Source organism: Ruditapes philippinarum, unplaced genomic scaffold (genome assembly GCF_026571515.1).
Source record: "Ruditapes philippinarum isolate M1 unplaced genomic scaffold, ASM2657151v2 ctg580_1_1_1_1, whole genome shotgun sequence".
Taxonomy (NCBI): domain Eukaryota; kingdom Metazoa; phylum Mollusca; class Bivalvia; order Venerida; family Veneridae; genus Ruditapes; species Ruditapes philippinarum.
This window is the reverse complement of record NW_026860244.1, coordinates 158,603-175,000: the sequence shown is the minus strand read 5'-3', so window position 1 is coordinate 175,000 and position 16,398 is coordinate 158,603. Positions and strand designations below refer to the sequence as shown.

The 16,398-nt window shown below is 32.1% G+C and overlaps 1 protein-coding gene across 2 annotated transcripts; it reads left to right on the top strand.

The window, feature by feature from the left end:
* The first annotated feature begins 135 nt into the window (after window positions 1-135).
* Window positions 136-13,974, top strand: LOC132759353 (uncharacterized). Of its 2 annotated transcripts, XM_060751117.1 has the most exons (8): window positions 201-291; window positions 629-698; window positions 3,860-4,009; window positions 4,405-4,577; window positions 5,341-5,531; window positions 6,813-9,027; window positions 9,434-9,529; window positions 10,109-13,974. In XM_060751117.1, the coding sequence occupies exons 3-8, from the start codon at window positions 3,882-3,884 to the stop codon at window positions 10,693-10,695; spliced, it is 3,390 nt and encodes a 1,129-aa protein (XP_060607100.1). In that variant the 5' UTR covers window positions 201-291; window positions 629-698; window positions 3,860-3,881; the 3' UTR covers window positions 10,696-13,974. The 2 variants fall into 2 exon arrangements, with proteins under 2 accessions (XP_060607099.1, XP_060607100.1); XM_060751116.1 differs by lacking the exon at window positions 629-698 and having other exon boundaries at window positions 136-291.
* The last annotated feature ends 2,424 nt before the right edge of the window (window positions 13,975-16,398 follow it).

Below are 16,398 nucleotides of genomic sequence, written 5' to 3'. Positions count from 1 at the left end.
GCTAAGGCGTCCGCGTTTTAGACTGCGCCAAGTTTCACGGAAAAGGCCGAAAACTTGCGATTGCTTACGCAAAGGGCCGAAAACTTGCGTTAAGCATAAGGGAAATAGCCGAAGTATTTAGCAAACTCCGCGCACCGGTTACGCTAATCCTGTAAGGGGAGATCACTGCGTAAGATTGGTAATTTAGGGGAATTCCCAAATAATTTCCACTTTTTGACAGCGAATGGGAAAGTACACTTTTTACGTTGGATGTGTAATGCAAAAGTTTAAAGATATTTTCAAGAAATTTTGGTAAGTATCCTAAGAATTATAGATTTAGGAATCCTACAAGAAACTAAAAAAGTTCTGCTACTGTATTTATCAAACGCTAAAATGTTATTTCATGTTACTGTACTGTAATAATCTGTATTATTATTGGCTTAGGAGTATGAGGAAGTAAAATGTCATACTGATCATATCCTGTGGAATTCCCGACAAAAAACTTACAATAAATTGAAAACTGTACGAATAAGTTTCATTTTGTTTGCTATTCTTAGAAAACAATTTGTAAAAAATAAATAATGAAATAACAGCAATATTTTGTCCCCCAACTAAGTATTAAACCTTTTTGATTTGTTTTCTGTTTCAGTATAAAGTTAATAGCATTTATTGGTATAGCATTATATACTTTAAGAGGATAGAATCTTAATACATAGAAGGTAATTAGAATCTAATGAAATAATAATTATACTGTAACAATTATCATCAAATTTTTAACATAGTTTTTGTTATTGTTTTTCACAATATTTATATGTCCTAGACAAACTGATATTCCTTTCACTTTATGGTGGGCTTGTTAAAAAAATTAGACATACAGGCTTGTAGTTTATCGGTCAAGAAGTAAAATTATTACAAAGCAACATCATATTTAAATGTAATTATACTCAACATCACTAATTCCGCGTCATCACTTATCTCACGGTAATGGCATATTTTCACGTGACCAGTGTTAAAATTGGTCAGAATTGACATATTTTATTCAAACATCTTAACAACAAAGTTTTTGTGCAAAATAATCTAAATCTATAGATTTTTATGTAAAACTGAACAACATTTTACAAACTTCTGTAAAAAACAACAATTGTCCATTAAATTTGTGCATACGTCTGAAACAATCATCATTTTCTAAATGTTCTTGTTTGTTGAAAAAATAAATTTTGAGTTACAATGTAAAGATACTTTTAATATTTTAAATTATTGAAAATAACGTAAAGAAATTTTAACTGAAACATGAAAAAACTGAAATAAAACACCATTACCGCGAGTTTAATGATGACATACTGTTTTCAAACTGGCCGACACACGGTCTACATCTGACAAATTAAAACTAATTTTGATTGGATATATTGTTGTTTCCTTGTGCCATATAGCAGAAAAATGACTAAATGATACAGTTTATGACAGTTTTTGTAGTGTAAGTTTATTGTTTGTGTTCTTTACTGTTTTAAAGTGTTAAGTACCGTGAACTAAGAGGAGCACAGTATATGTTAAAAAAATTAGACATAGAAGCTTGCAGTTTATTGGTCAAGAAGTAAAAATATTACAAAGCAACATCATTTTTAAAGGAATAAATGAAAGGCTAGAGATTTATATATGTAACCTTGTACAGAATTACAACTCTGTCCTAGTCCAACTAATTGTACTACTTGACAAGATATTGTGCTATTTTGTGTTTGGGCAATATCTTGCACTTCTGCTGACACCCCACTTTTTTACATACTTGTTTCTTAAAATTAGGAATAACACCTAGTAAATGAAACTTAATAATTTCTTGGGTCAGCAAAACTGGTTTCTATCCTACTTTTTGCCTCAGTCACAAATGACAAGGACCATGGGGTGACTGACCGATCCATTTATAAATCACACAGACGCCGTCTGGACATCGGGCGGAGACCATCCTGTCATTGAATGCTTTTTGTAACATCATATGGCAAAAAATCGTCTGGTGACAGTTTCATTCATGACCACACAAGGTATCAGATTTAAAATCGCCCGACGTTCACAAAATCGTGAAAGCCACCCATGTTGTAAAAATCTTTAAATCGGGCGGTGGCCGTTTTATTTGTGACCTGGGCATTACATAAAATGTATTTTGTGTTGGCTTGAAATTTGGTAGAAATTATTATTATTTAATGTAGCATTTCAACGATTTAATCCTAACAAAATGTATAGATTAAAGCAAATGTTCTGACTTTGATTATATCAAAGCTTAGTATTGGTTGAAGAGCTTTTACTCATTATTTTGTAGATGTTGATTATCCATGCAGAGTGTGGTATTTAAATTACTCGATGACTTTAGTCAAATGTTGAACAATATTGCCTTACTAAGAAACATATTTGTTTTAAATTACTCCATCAGTCTGTTTGTACATAATTTTGTATTATGTAGGCTTGGGGTCAAATACATTGAGTTTTTTTTTATGACCTCTGTTGATTTTGAGGTCATTAGGTCAAAGATTAAAGTCAAAATGACACTTTATTATATCCTGGTCAGATCAGTAACTTTACAAATTAGAAATAATCAGTTAACCAGTCGGTTTGCTAAACTTAAGAAGAATGTTTCCAAATGGCCAACATATGACCCTTATGTCCTCGTCACTATGTGTTATCAATAACTACTTACTTGTAAGAATACTATTAATATTATATGAATTGATATAACAATTAATGATGTTACCTTGAAAAATGCAAACTGGTAAGTATGCAAAATGCCATTATGACAGGCAAAATCAATAAAGTAAAGTTAAAGTTTGAACTGGATCTTCATGAAACTTAGTCAGAGTATAATGGTGGAAAAGTCAGAATGTTTGTTTTGATTGTATCAAATATTTATTGTCTGAAATGAAAAAAAAGGGTAGACGACATATGCCACACAGACTTAAGGAAAATCTGGATCTCCTTTTCAACATATATTATTGGCTAAAGTGAAGTGACCAATAAAATGACCCATATGGGTCACTCATTTGATGAAAGTTAAGTTCTCACATCAGTGACATCATAACACTTTTGGAGAAGGTTTTTTGTACCAACTTACTTTTCCGGTGTTGCTTTAAAATAATAGTTATTTTTCCACAGCTGTCATAGGATTACTAACTCAGTCATGGATTTTGACAAGATTAGGACACTTTTTCAACCAGATATGTAATTCATTCATTTTTGGCTGTTGATAAATATGCTTGTCTTGAAAATGTGGGATTTATCATTTCATTATCTTGACCTTAGATAATGATATGATATTATTATCTGTTGTCATATGAGTAAAAATTATTCAGTGTTTTCTATTTATAACATATTGTTGATAACCATTGTACATATATTGTATATATATACTTAACAATAATGAATGCATTTCATATAAAGCAAGATCTACTGTTATATATGGACAAACATGTAAATGTATGTTTAGTGAAACATTGAAATTAATTATCAGATTTTCTTTTTAACTTTTGAAAAATTGATGAAAATGCAATTCATATATTGTTTTTCATTGTTATATTCAAACTTTTTATACCAAAAGAGGGTGCTGAATGCAACCATTTAATAAACTATTTGGTTCCCTACAATGTATAAAGTTTATCTAAAATACCTGTCAAATAGCTTCAAGGGTTATGGTAAAAATAAAAATAAGAAATTATTTAATAACTGATTTAAAGACTTTTATTTAACAAAACCAAATGTTTACCCCCACCCCCCACAAGTTTTTATGAGTTAAATGTCTACTTGTTAAATGTCTACTTTATTACAATATTTTTTTGATTGCAGGAATTACATTTTTGTTAAGCTGTATGCTTATTTTGCTAGAATTCATTGTTTATTGCAGAGTTACTAGTGCATCTATAGAAATGGAGAGACAGGATGAGACCAGTTTTTGTGAGAGGTTTCAAGATGCATGTCCTGAGAAAGTTTCCCAGCTGAGACATTCAATACGACAAGATGTCAAACAGACAGATGGAGAAATCGTCAATCTAAAGTATGAAATATTAAGATATTTTGACTCATTTTAAAGTTTATTATTTTCCTTTTGTGAATTGTAGTTTTATGTGTAGGTATTTTGATTATTTTATGTGATTTTCTATTTTCTGCATACTAGCGTATGGTAGCTATAAGAAAATTGGGAAAAGTTAACAAATAAATTAACATATAACTTTTATGGTCATATAAGGGACTTTTTGTCAAAAGTAATAATGCCTAAAAATGTGAGCTGGAATGAAAATATATGTAGCTACCCTTCGCAAGTTTTTAGCATTGGTAAAAGTCCTCTATACAGTTTTTATTAAAAGAAATGTGAAATAAAAAAATTAATTTATCTACAATGTTTAAAAGGATGGTGATACTGCATAAATGTGTTTTTGTTTTGCTACATAGAACATACAACAGATTCCTGACTGCATTTATACAAATGATAAAATTGCCAGTGGAGTTTGTACACATGTTTAAAGATAAATATGTTGACATTGATATGCAAGATGATCTTGAGAGAACGGAAATCATCAATTGGTGTAGGACAACAAAACCTGTGCTGGCTTTACGGACTACAGGTTTGTTTCTGAATGTTTTTAGCAGTTTTCCATTACAAATTGTGATAAAGTTTAGCTTTGCCTTGAAATTTATATTGTTCATTGATGCATATAAAAGGTACCAAGCTTTTTAGGACTGTAATTGGTGGTAAATATGTTTGTTTCTTGAGTAGAAGCATCAAAAGTGATCTTGATTGCAAGATTGGTGTAATTTTCTGATCAAACTAGCAGTACAAATGTATATCATTACTAAACCTTCTTAAAATAGCAATTGCAAATTTTTTAAGGGAATATTTTATTTTGTTTTTGGTATATATTTATTGTATATTAAGTTATAGAGATTTTTCTATGAAACTCTTTATTCAGAAACATTATATAACTAGATGTACAAGAATATGAAAACATTATGGAAATTTTTATTTATAGATATTTTGCCAATTATAATTTCCCACAACTTAGGTATTTCCTAAAGAAAATGCTAAAATCAAAGTTCAGAATTTGATTAATTTGCATGCATCAACTAGTTCCCAAATAATTGTTTGCTTTGGTTTGATTAAAAACTGAAATATGGAATAAGAAATGAAATTCTCCTTTTTAGAATTTTTCTTCATACTATGCCATTATTGAAAATGAAAGATACATGACATGGAAGTGAAATATAGAGTTAAATAACAAAATCTATTTTTTTTAAATTTAATTTTTTCATAATTTGAAATATTCACTTAAATTATTTAATAATATGAAAAACATGTTTTGATATTTTGCCATATTTTTGCATACACAGCTGACGGGAATTGCTTATTACACGCAATTTCTCAAGGACTCTGGGGCATAGAAGATACAGAGTTATTCCTTAGAAGACTGTTATATGTGAACTTGGCTACAGATACAAAAGGTTCTCTGAGAAGAAGGTGGATGTTTCACCACAAAAACTCGTCAGATTTAAACAGAGTAGATGTTAGACTCAATACTGTTGTGAGTTTTGGAATTACTTTAAACTTTAGATATTTCTTTCATGCTTGTCCAACAACATTTTGTATGACAATGTTATAACTCATTCACCTATATATCAAAATTATTCCCAAGGCCCCTTTTTGAAGATAGAAATGCTTTCTTTTTTTTAAGGATTTTCTTTAAACTAATTGTACCTTGTCACTTAAATTACTCTAGAGTCACATAATGACAAGGTTCATAACTTGTGACAGCAATGCTTCAAAACATTCATGAAAAAACAACAATTAATATTTATTTTCTTTACATAAGTTAGATACATGTAATATGATGAATATGCTATATTTGGAAATTGATTTATTTGTGATACTTTAAACTAAAGCAATTTATTCACAGTAATGGAATTATTTCATTGGTTTTTCCATCTTCATTTAGGAAGTATTGAAATAGTTGAGTGATGGTTGATGTTTATTTTACAAAGATCACATTATGGGTGGGTTTGAGCAGGAGATGTTATTCATTATTAAAATAAATAGAGAATATTTGTCTTTAGAGTAAATATAAAATATCACATAAATGTAAACAAATTTGTAATTAGAGTACAGTTTTAATCTACTTGTACAGAGACGATTTCTACTTCCTGTTTATTATCGTATTATGGTATTTGAAACCAAGAAGATATTATAAGAGATTTAAAACTGATATATTATACAAATACTTGGGTAGTTTTTGGGAAGTGTTTACCACAAACTGTTAAATTTAAGCACAGGGAAGTCTGTTGACATTTGCAATTAAACTTCACAAACATTTTATAAATGCTTTCCCTTAAAAAGTTAAAAAATACTTGATTTGTTTTAATTAGTAAAGGGAATTTATATCAGGGAAGTTCTATTGCCTTTTTCCTTTTTACAGTGATTGCCAAAGGAACTTTAAATATACTTAAGTGGTATTATAGCATTAAATATAAGTTACATGTCATAATTCTTTAATGAAATAGCAACTGGAATTGAAAATAAGTTACTTGAGTTTTTCAGTAAGAAAAATGGTATTTTTTTTGTACAAACTCTTAATTAGGATTTAAGTTTCATGCATCATTTATAAAATGTTGTCAGTCTTTTCTTTGAGGAATAGCTAAATAATGATGTAAATGTAGCTACATGTGCAATTTTCTTGTCACTGAGAGTTTTGTTGAATTGTTACAACTATACAGAGGTTTTATATTTTCACATATTAATTCTAAAAAGCTTGTATGATGAAATTTTGGATGAAAAGTAAAGGTTATTAAAATCTTTTCTGTTATGCCAGGAATGCAGTGAAGAGTGGGATTCTGTCATCAAGGCAACAGACGATCTTGGTCAGGAACAAAATCATGGATTACCATATACATCACTTGAATCTATCCATCTGTATGTGCTAGCAAACATATTGCGCAGACCTATCATAGTGCTTGCTGATACAATGGCTAGAACTGTGTATGGGGAAACAATTCAAGACAGTCAGATTAACGGTATTTACCTCCCCTTAGAGTGGCCAGCTGAACAATGTGATAAAAACCCTTTAATTTTAGGATACAACATGAACCATTTTGCTCCTTTGCTTTTCGAAGATGAGGTCGCTCAAAATCAGGGTGATGCTGCAATAAGGGCCATACCATTAGTGACAAAGGATATGGACTCAATACCTGCAAGGTATTTGATGCCCAATGAAGAAGCAAACTATATTAATATTTTACGGGACTATGTTAACACAACTGAAGTTTTTCACGGAATCACAAGTATACCTGCTGCTAAAGTGAATCTTGTTCCACTAAATCATACTGTAAATGTAGTAGATGCTTGTCGAAAAGATTGCGAGAAGAAATTTAGACGTTTATTGGGCCCAGAATCTCAGCAGGCTGCTGTGCCCCCATTTAATTTTCAAACAGAACTCAGAGAACCTAAGTCTCCACGAAGAGAGTTCGCTGAGCATCAAAATAAAAAACGTAAAGAGTGTGCAACAATAGGCTGTAAGCATTTCGCTAATCCAGAGACACAGAATCTCTGCTCAAAATGTTTTAATGATTTCACCATACAATATGCTAGGCAGGAAGAGGTTGCACGTAAGATGACTGCTGAGCAACAAAACAGACTGTCAAGGAAAGCCCCAATTCGTCAGACACAGGTACCAGGTCCCGTGCCAGTAAGACAGGGCTCTAGGCCGGAGGATTTTCATGATTTGTCAATGATGGGAGAAGATTGCCATGCAGGCTGCGGGTTTAAATGTTCTACAGAGACATATCCATACTGCCATGAATGTCACCCAAAGTTTGTTGGTACAGCAACAGCAACTCATAAGCCTCAACATACTGTACCACCAAAACAACCTATGCAACAGGATTTTTCGATCATGCCAGAAGACTGTCATAACCCATCATGTTCATACAGATGCTCTAAAGCCACATATCCCTACTGTCACAACTGTTATCCTATCTTTATTGGATCTGCACATGCCTCACCAAGCGCACCTCCTCCTTCCTTTCATGAAACAACAGGTGTAAACCCTACTCAAGAGCAGGTACAAGATGTACAAATGGGAATTCAGTCAAGTGATGAAACTGCAGTTGTATCTGGAAATAGAATGCCTCTGGTTGGTAATAAGAAACCTGTTCATATTCCAGTCACACCGTATGTTGGGTTAGAAAGGCAAACTGAACCAATGGATGTCCAGAGTGGGTCTGGTGCACTTGATAAAAAATGTGTAACAGTTAATTGTAATGAAAATGCTGTAAGGGGTAACAATGGTTATTGCGAAACCTGCTACCAAGTAACCATGTTTGGAGCTGGGACTTCTCCAGCAGTAACTTGTTGTAAAACGCCTGGTTGTAATGAAAACATAACAGTACCTGAGGCAACACAATGTGTTTCATGTTTTCTGAAAGGAGACAGTAGTAGATGCAAGTCACTTACTGGTTCTGGCACACAGGCTGTTGGAATGAATATTGCTCCAACTTTAGAGGAGAAGATTTTAAATGAAAGACCTGGAGAGAAGAATCATGTATTTTCGTTATCTGGTGCATCAATGCGATCAGTGCCCATGGAGCATGATGAAACTGCTGCTCATGTTATAGCTCCAGTCATAACGAAGCTTCAGGCAGAACAAGAGGAGAAATATCAAGTAGAACAACCAAGAAAATATATTTGTGCAGCAGCCGGCTGTGATGGTATACGTATAGACAATGAACAGGGACTCTGCTATACATGTATGAAAAACTACCCTGGTGGTGAAACAGCTGAAACTCAGCCGCCATCTGGTAGTAATCTTAATGAATCTCAGGCCTACCCCTCTTGTAGTCCTATCGCTCCAACAAAAGAAGAGATGAAAAAGTTGAATCCAGTGGTTGTTAGTTCAAGAGATAAAATAAAATGTGCATCGCCTTCTTGTAGCACGTTGATTTACCCGCCCAAAAAACTATGTGATGAGTGTAGTGCTGTTCTGCAACGATTTCAGGCTAAAAAGACCAAGGAAGATAACAGAAAATCAGGTATGACAAACAATATTTCATCTCATTTTGCGCCATTGGCGAGTGACAGGGAAAACCCCTGATTGTATTAGCTTAAAAGATAATAAGTAATGTAGTATACTTGTGATGATGTTTGAAATCTTTTTAAGATTATTTAAATCATATTGCTGAATGATATTAAACTATTTTATACTTATTGTTAAGATTGAATAAACTTAAAATTAAATTAATTTGAGATTCCTTATCGTTAAGACTGTAAAGAGTTTATATCTGATTAACCAAGTTAGTAAACCGCAAAACATGTTTATCATTAGCCTGATAGAAAGTATTGGATAGAATTATGTATTTTGTGATTATACTAAAATGTTTATCAAACTGAATGGTTTTAGTTTATTTTATACACATGTAAATGTTATCAAATTTTCAGTTGGAGGAGCAGGTACACAATGTCAAACATTAGGTTGTACTTTCTTTGGGTCACCAGAATCTAATGGATTTTGTTCTTCATGCTTTAAAGCACAAGGTATAGTCTTTGGCCTCGAGTTTATAATCTTCTAATAATCGACATATAAATGTGTGATTTCAACTATCTGACACAAAACTTTATTTCTGCCATACCTTGATGATGCCAGTAAACATTACTATTCTGAAACTGTTTTAAAAATATTTACTATGTTAATATAGTTGGGTGGTTAACAAATCAGACTTGTAATCGAAGAATTGCAAGCTGTGTGTCGGGGGCAAGCCATTGTTTATGTTATGATAAAGATTTAAAAGTTTGCGATGTAGCACTATATACATGTGTATTGGGTTGAAATGTGAACTTCATTTGTCAACAAATAAATAAGTTATAGTAATAGTGACTCCCCAAACTTACCTCAAATATAAGATAGTAAATAAAACATATTAGTACAGATTTTTGCTTCAATGAAACTGAAGTGAAAAAAGCGTCTAATAAAACATACGTAGCTAGGACTGCCAACAGGTACCTAGACAATATTGACAGTTTCTTAATGCATTTAATTACAGCAAATCTTTTAAGTATATTATTCCACTAATTAAATGAAATAAATGTTATGTACATTAAAAAAATTAATTTCAGTACCAGCACGGCATACAGCACCCTTGATCAGTAAATCACGTGCGTCTACAAACACAGCACCAATAATTCCTGTAGGTCAACAAGTGCAGTCAAGACAGACAGTACCCCTTGTAGCACGTAAAGCTAAACTCTGTATAGAGAAAGACTGCACGAGATACGGGGACCCTAGCCAACTTGATAGATGTTCTTATCACTATGAACAAGCCACTACACAATATGTCCCGCTGTCTCCAGCATCGTTAGAACAACAGCGACAGATTCTGGTTGGTCAACATCAACAACAGGTTCGGCTACCTATTCAAAGCAGGATTACTTACGCAAATCCGTCTGAAACTGGTAGAGATAAAAGAAATCATAGACCAGAAGTGGTTCCAGCTGAACTTCATGGTGGAGCTACAGTTAATGAGCATGCTATAAATGGAGATGACCAGTTTGGAATTTCCTACAATAGATTGATTGATAGTAAGAAAATTAAGTCGTATTGTAAAAATAATAATAAAACTGGCTGTACAAATTATGGAAATTCAGCCAAGGGTGGGTTATGTAATACCTGTTATTCTAGACAACAGGGTATGTCTGCTAGATAATTAGTATTGCTAACCAGTCTGTAAATTTGAATTAATGATAATTTATATAATTGATTATTTCAGTGTATCAAGGACAGTTGATATAATAATAAAACTATGACATTTATATATATAAGAAAATAACACTTATAGAAAAGTGAAATTGATGTTTATAGGTACAATGTATTAATATCCAGATTTTGTGTTTTTTGTTTGTTATCAGGCTATGTACATACCTTGAAATAATTGCACCTTATTCTAAGTACTTTATAAACTCACTAATTTTACAAAGTTCTTTAACATGAAACTAATGTAATGAATTCTTTATTAATAGGTTTTTGTGTAAATAAAGATCACTTTGCAGTTGCAACATTGTTAGGGATGTTGCCTCCATTGTATGCTGAAACAAAATATGAATAATCTTTTTTTGTTTTGTTTTTGGTTTTTTTGTTTTTTTTGGTTGTTTTGTTTTGTTGTTGTTTTTGTTTGTTTTGTTATTTTTATGGTGGAGGGAGGGGGGGGGATCAAATTTAAATGGGAAATTTTCATTTGTGTTTCAGCTTGAGCATACATAAATGTCTTCTTTAGTATTATATTATGTTAATGAGGTAACATTTTAGTTTAATTGTTTAACATTAAAGGTACAGTGTCACATGTTAAGATTATCTGCTATTTATCAAGGATTCAAATAAAGAGATTTTTTATTTGTATGAAAAGAATCATTTGTTTATAGCTAGGACTTGTTAGAAGACAATTTTTCTGGTCATTGTTTTAGCTGTTCAATGCAAACTCAAGTTGAATACATAACATTTAAAGACCGTAATTTAGTAATCAATGCTGTAATGTAATACAATCAAAATACATGTGTAGTACAGACCGGTTTATGTTATGTATATTATTAGATGTTGTAACTTGTGTGTCTATATACTTATCTACAAGTGAAATATGATCTGTTATGTTAAAATGTTATTATTTTTCATTTGATTATGGCTAATAAAGTACCCAGCAGTTATATTGACATAAAATCTATTACAATTGTTCTCGATAGTGGATGTCATGATTTTGTAAATAAATTCCTTAACCTTTTACCCCATGAGCATACATGTATTGTGAAAAATGGCCGTTTTCATTGAAAAGGTTCCTGTTACAAGTTCAAACTGCTATGAAACTATGAAAAATGCTTCAATACTGATGAACTTTGGCACAAATGTTGACTGGACCATATGCTCTGTAACAGCATGCTCAGTCGTAGATATCCTGTTGCCATGGCATTAGGGGGACATCTCAAAATTTCGAAAAATCACTATTTTGCATTGTTTTTTTCCATCAAAACTCATTTGAAAGTGCTGCAACATCTCAATGAATTGAGATAGAGTAAAAGGTCTATTTTTGGCCTGTCACATGTCCAAAATTTTCTTGACGATGAGGGGGACTACCGCCCCCCTTCAAACCCCCCAAAACAGAAGGGGGCACATCCCTCTTCTGGCAACCCCTGACGTACCATTTTTTCACTGTTTGAGGCTCAAGGGGGGGGGCAAAAAGCCGTCAAAACATGTCTATATAAAGGAAAAGGTTAAATATTTTATGTAAGATATGAAAACTTATATATGTAGGCTTTTTCTTGTAAAGTTTGTAGTAAGTGTCCTATTAAGTTGAAGTCTGTGATATATATATATAATATTAATAATGATAAATATACATGTATGTACATACTGGTAGTTGATGGTGTTAAGTTTGTGAAAATTTAAAGTTTGATTGCCTCTTGATTTTAGTTCAGATGTGAAATACTGTCTACTTTTCAAAGGACACTTTAATTTTGCTTTTGTGGTTATATTTGATTAGATACAGCTTAGATGCTGTGAAAAAAAATCACATTGAACCTGATGTTTATACATTTAACTTGATTCTTTTACAACAAATTCAAGGTTTGACTTGTTCCTTTTTCTAGGTCAATTTAATATTATTTTTGTAATTTCAATATTTGAAAGTTTTGTTTGTTTGTTTGGTTTTTTTTAATATGCAGAATGTCATACATAGTTTAATTCTTTTGTCCATAAAATTTTGAGTGTGCTTGTCATAAATGCCTTTTATATATATATATTTTTTTTTTTTTTTGCTTTATTAAGAATTGTTTACACATGTATGCCATATTTTAGTCACACAATATTTTACGAATGAAGAATTTTCATGAAACTTTGGTAAAATGTTTGTCTCCCTGAAACAGTGTACATTATTTTCAACTTGGTTTCACATGCCAAGGTCACAGCTCAAGGCCAAAGGTTAACATCAGCATTTTGTGTCAGATCTCTATCTTTTGAACCCCTTGAAAAATATTCGTAATATTTTGGTCAGCTAAAGGTAAAAGGTTTGAACAAGTAATTTGATAACCTATTATCCTCACTGAATCTTTTGAAGAATATTAATGTCACTTTGGTCAAATGGAAATATAAACAAGGTTGAAAATCCACATGTAAGACATGCCAGTTCAAGGTCAAATGTTTAAACCAGCAAAACAGTAAATCATTCCAAAGGATTTTGAAGACGCTTGCATGTTAATCTTTTTAAAACCTCCTTCACCCCTTTGCTTGATAGATATTGATATTATATAAGAAATCTGACAAAACTACATGCAGAAACTATATTGTTTAGATTCCATGCTTCGAGGTCAAGGTCACAGATACCAGCACATTGGGCCATCTTGTTTGATCCGTGTTTTACATTGATTATAATGTAAACTGCTAGACTAAATGTGTTTTAATCAGATATAATTTCCTTTTAATTTTATTTTATTAATATGTATATTCTACAAGCAGTGAGTTGATATGTTAATAATGGTATTGCATTAACTCATTCAACCCTGTACACTGTCTACCACTTAATCCTTTTCACATTATAACAATCTTATTTGATTTGTTGAAGGCAAAGAACAAGATGAACAACTTCCACAATCTTATATTGAACATAATACATGTATATATAACATTAACTGCTATTAGAAAAGGTGTATGTATATAGGTGTTGCAGGTACAAAAACATCAAGATGGGTGTATACTTTTTTTTTACATAATATAAATACATATATTTCTGTTTTCACTGACTTTGTATGTAAATATTTTAAAAGTATAGTTAGTATGATGATAAACATTCCTCTGGTCATGTCAAACATTAACGTTAATTTGAGTCTGGCTGTGGATTAAACTATGATACCTTGTCATGTATTTTGTGATTATTTATGTAATATGATAAAAATTACCATTCATTGTGAAGAAAGAGACATAAATAAAAAGAACTTTTTATTTATTTGAGTTTACTTGTACAGTTTAGTGTTGTATAATCCAAACCTTTTATGCTCCCTGAAATATTTCTTTATACAATTAGTTGCTGCTTTGATTGTCCATTCATTATGCTGCCTCCAATGGCATTATCATAGCCATGGCAACAAAAAGGGAGAATTGAAAATCTTTTTAGCTCACATGACCACAAAGTGAGGTATAGTGATAGGGCTTTGTCTGGCATCCGTTGTCATGCATCGTCAACAATTGGGTTGTTAACACTTTAGCAGTCACAGTTTTGATTGGATCATCATCAAACTTTGTCAGAATGTTTGTCTCAATGAAATACAAGTCAAGTCCGAAGATGGGTCATCTCGAGTCAAAAACTAGGTCACAGGAGCTAAAAATAGAAAAAGCTTGTTAACACTAGTGGCTGCAGTTTTAATCCAAATTTCCTGGAAATCAGTCAGAAAGGTTGTTTTGATGATTTCTAGGTCAAGTTCGAATATAATTCATCTCCAGTCAAAAACTAGGTCACAGGAGCTAAAAATAGAAAAATCTTGTTAACACTAGTGGCTGCAGTTTTGATCCAAATATTCTGGAAATTTGTCAGAAAGGTTGTTTTGATGATTTCTAGTGAGTGTCTACCAAGTTTGTTCAAATAAAGACCTGGGGTCAAAATTGGCCCCTCCTTTGCGGGTGGACATTGTTTTTCCATATATGTATAAAGTAAAAACTTAAAAAAATCTTATAAAAACCCCAAAGATCAATAGCTTAGATATTTATCATGAAACATCTTCTAATGGGTGTCTACCAAGTTTGTTCAAATTAAAGCCCCTGGTTTAAAATTGGCCTTGGCCCAGGGGCCTATATACATGTGAGCGATTTCAGGGCCATCATGGCCCTCTTGTTTACTCAATTGTCATCAAACTTGGTCAGGATGCCTGTCACGCGGTTGTGGTTGATGGGTCAGGGGAGCAATCTTAGGCCATCATGGCCCTCTTGCTTGAAAAAAAGTGAATGCCTATCGCTTAGATATAAGTGTTGGTGTCATCTATTCAAATATCTGATGCAACCTCTCCACCACCATTTTTACCACTGATTAAAAATAATGTCTTTGTCCCTGTCAATACCCTTGTTGTGACAGGAAAAAATATGTATATGTACCAAAATTCTGGAACATGCCTAGATGATGAAGACTTTTTTTTTATTAATTTAATTGAAGCGGCATGTTTTCAAGTAAATAATTCTACTAATTATGTATATGTTTGCAATGAAATAAACTAATAGAAATGACTGAAACAGATACAAAACAAGAGCTGTCCATAAGACAGCACTCGAAAGTATACTAGTGTGTGAGGGTTAGGAAAGGACATACCTGTAAAAAAAGTCACTCAGAGTTATGTGACCTGTGCACATCATGTTATATAATCACAGAACAAGTATGTGAAGTTTCAGTAGTTATGGAGTTGACTAATCAAAGAATAGATTGTATGCTTTAGGCCAGTGGCAGTACAATAGCTCTTTATTCTTTGATTAGTCAAGCCAATAATTTAAGTTAATGAACTGAGACAAACTACAGGGATAAATAGAAACGAAAAATCAGGGCTTTCATTAGCATTTTGAGACTTGGGCCAGGGTCCATAAAGGTGGGGGGGGGGGATTTCGCATGATTTTTAAATATTTTTCATTCAACAGAAGAAAATTATTTCATTAAAAACAAGCAAAAACAAGATTCAGTTAACAAATTTATCAACAATAAGCTGCTTTCATGAAATATTTCAGTTATTTCCAATGAAACTGAATGCATCTTTGATACTTTGTATTAAAATTCAACTTAAAAACAATCACTGATCTATGCAGTTGAATATTATTTTCTAGGGGGAATTTTTTTCAGTTTAAGGGGAAAAAAACACACTATTTTAATGGGTGAATGGGGCCCATATTCGCCCCGAAATTTTACCAAATGAGCGCTCTGAACATATTTGTAATGTAATGATTTCTCTTTACTTTAGTTTGTTTGATATGAACAAGTTCATTTTGTAAGTCTGTAGTGTTTAATAATTAATGAAAATTATGTCTGTAACAAGTACAATTAATTTTTTTAACATTTTTGTACTATCATTAATTAAGTGATTTTTAACAACAAATTGAATAAATCATATTTTGAAAAATAAGTCTTGTGAAAGGACAAAAGGTATCACTAAGGCATTAAGTTTCAGATGAACAATCCTGAAATTGTGAGCAACTCTCACAATAGAATAGCTCATTTAAACTCCCTTCAACTCTGTCCTATGTTGAACATAGCTTGATAGAAAAAAAAGAACCTGGATACTACATGTAGTAGTTTACAAATTTTCTTACTTTACTTTAAAGTATTTGGCATTCATGTCCCAGTGGTTAAGGTTGCCCAATTCAAACCACTTGCCCCTCACTGCTATGGTTGTAAATC

Bases quoted from the DNA above. Each gene is read 5' to 3' on its own strand.
- LOC132759353 (XM_060751116.1), top strand. From the start codon at position 3,882: ATGGAGAGACAGGATGAGACCAGTTTTTGTGAGAGGTTTCAAGATGCA. The intron at 4,010-4,404 runs GTATGAAATATT...TTTGCTACATAG, and splicing joins GGAGAAATCGTCAATCTAAA to AACATACAACAGATTCCTGA. The intron at 9,530-10,108 runs GTATAGTCTTTG...AATTAATTTCAG, and splicing joins TTCATGCTTTAAAGCACAAG to TACCAGCACGGCATACAGCA.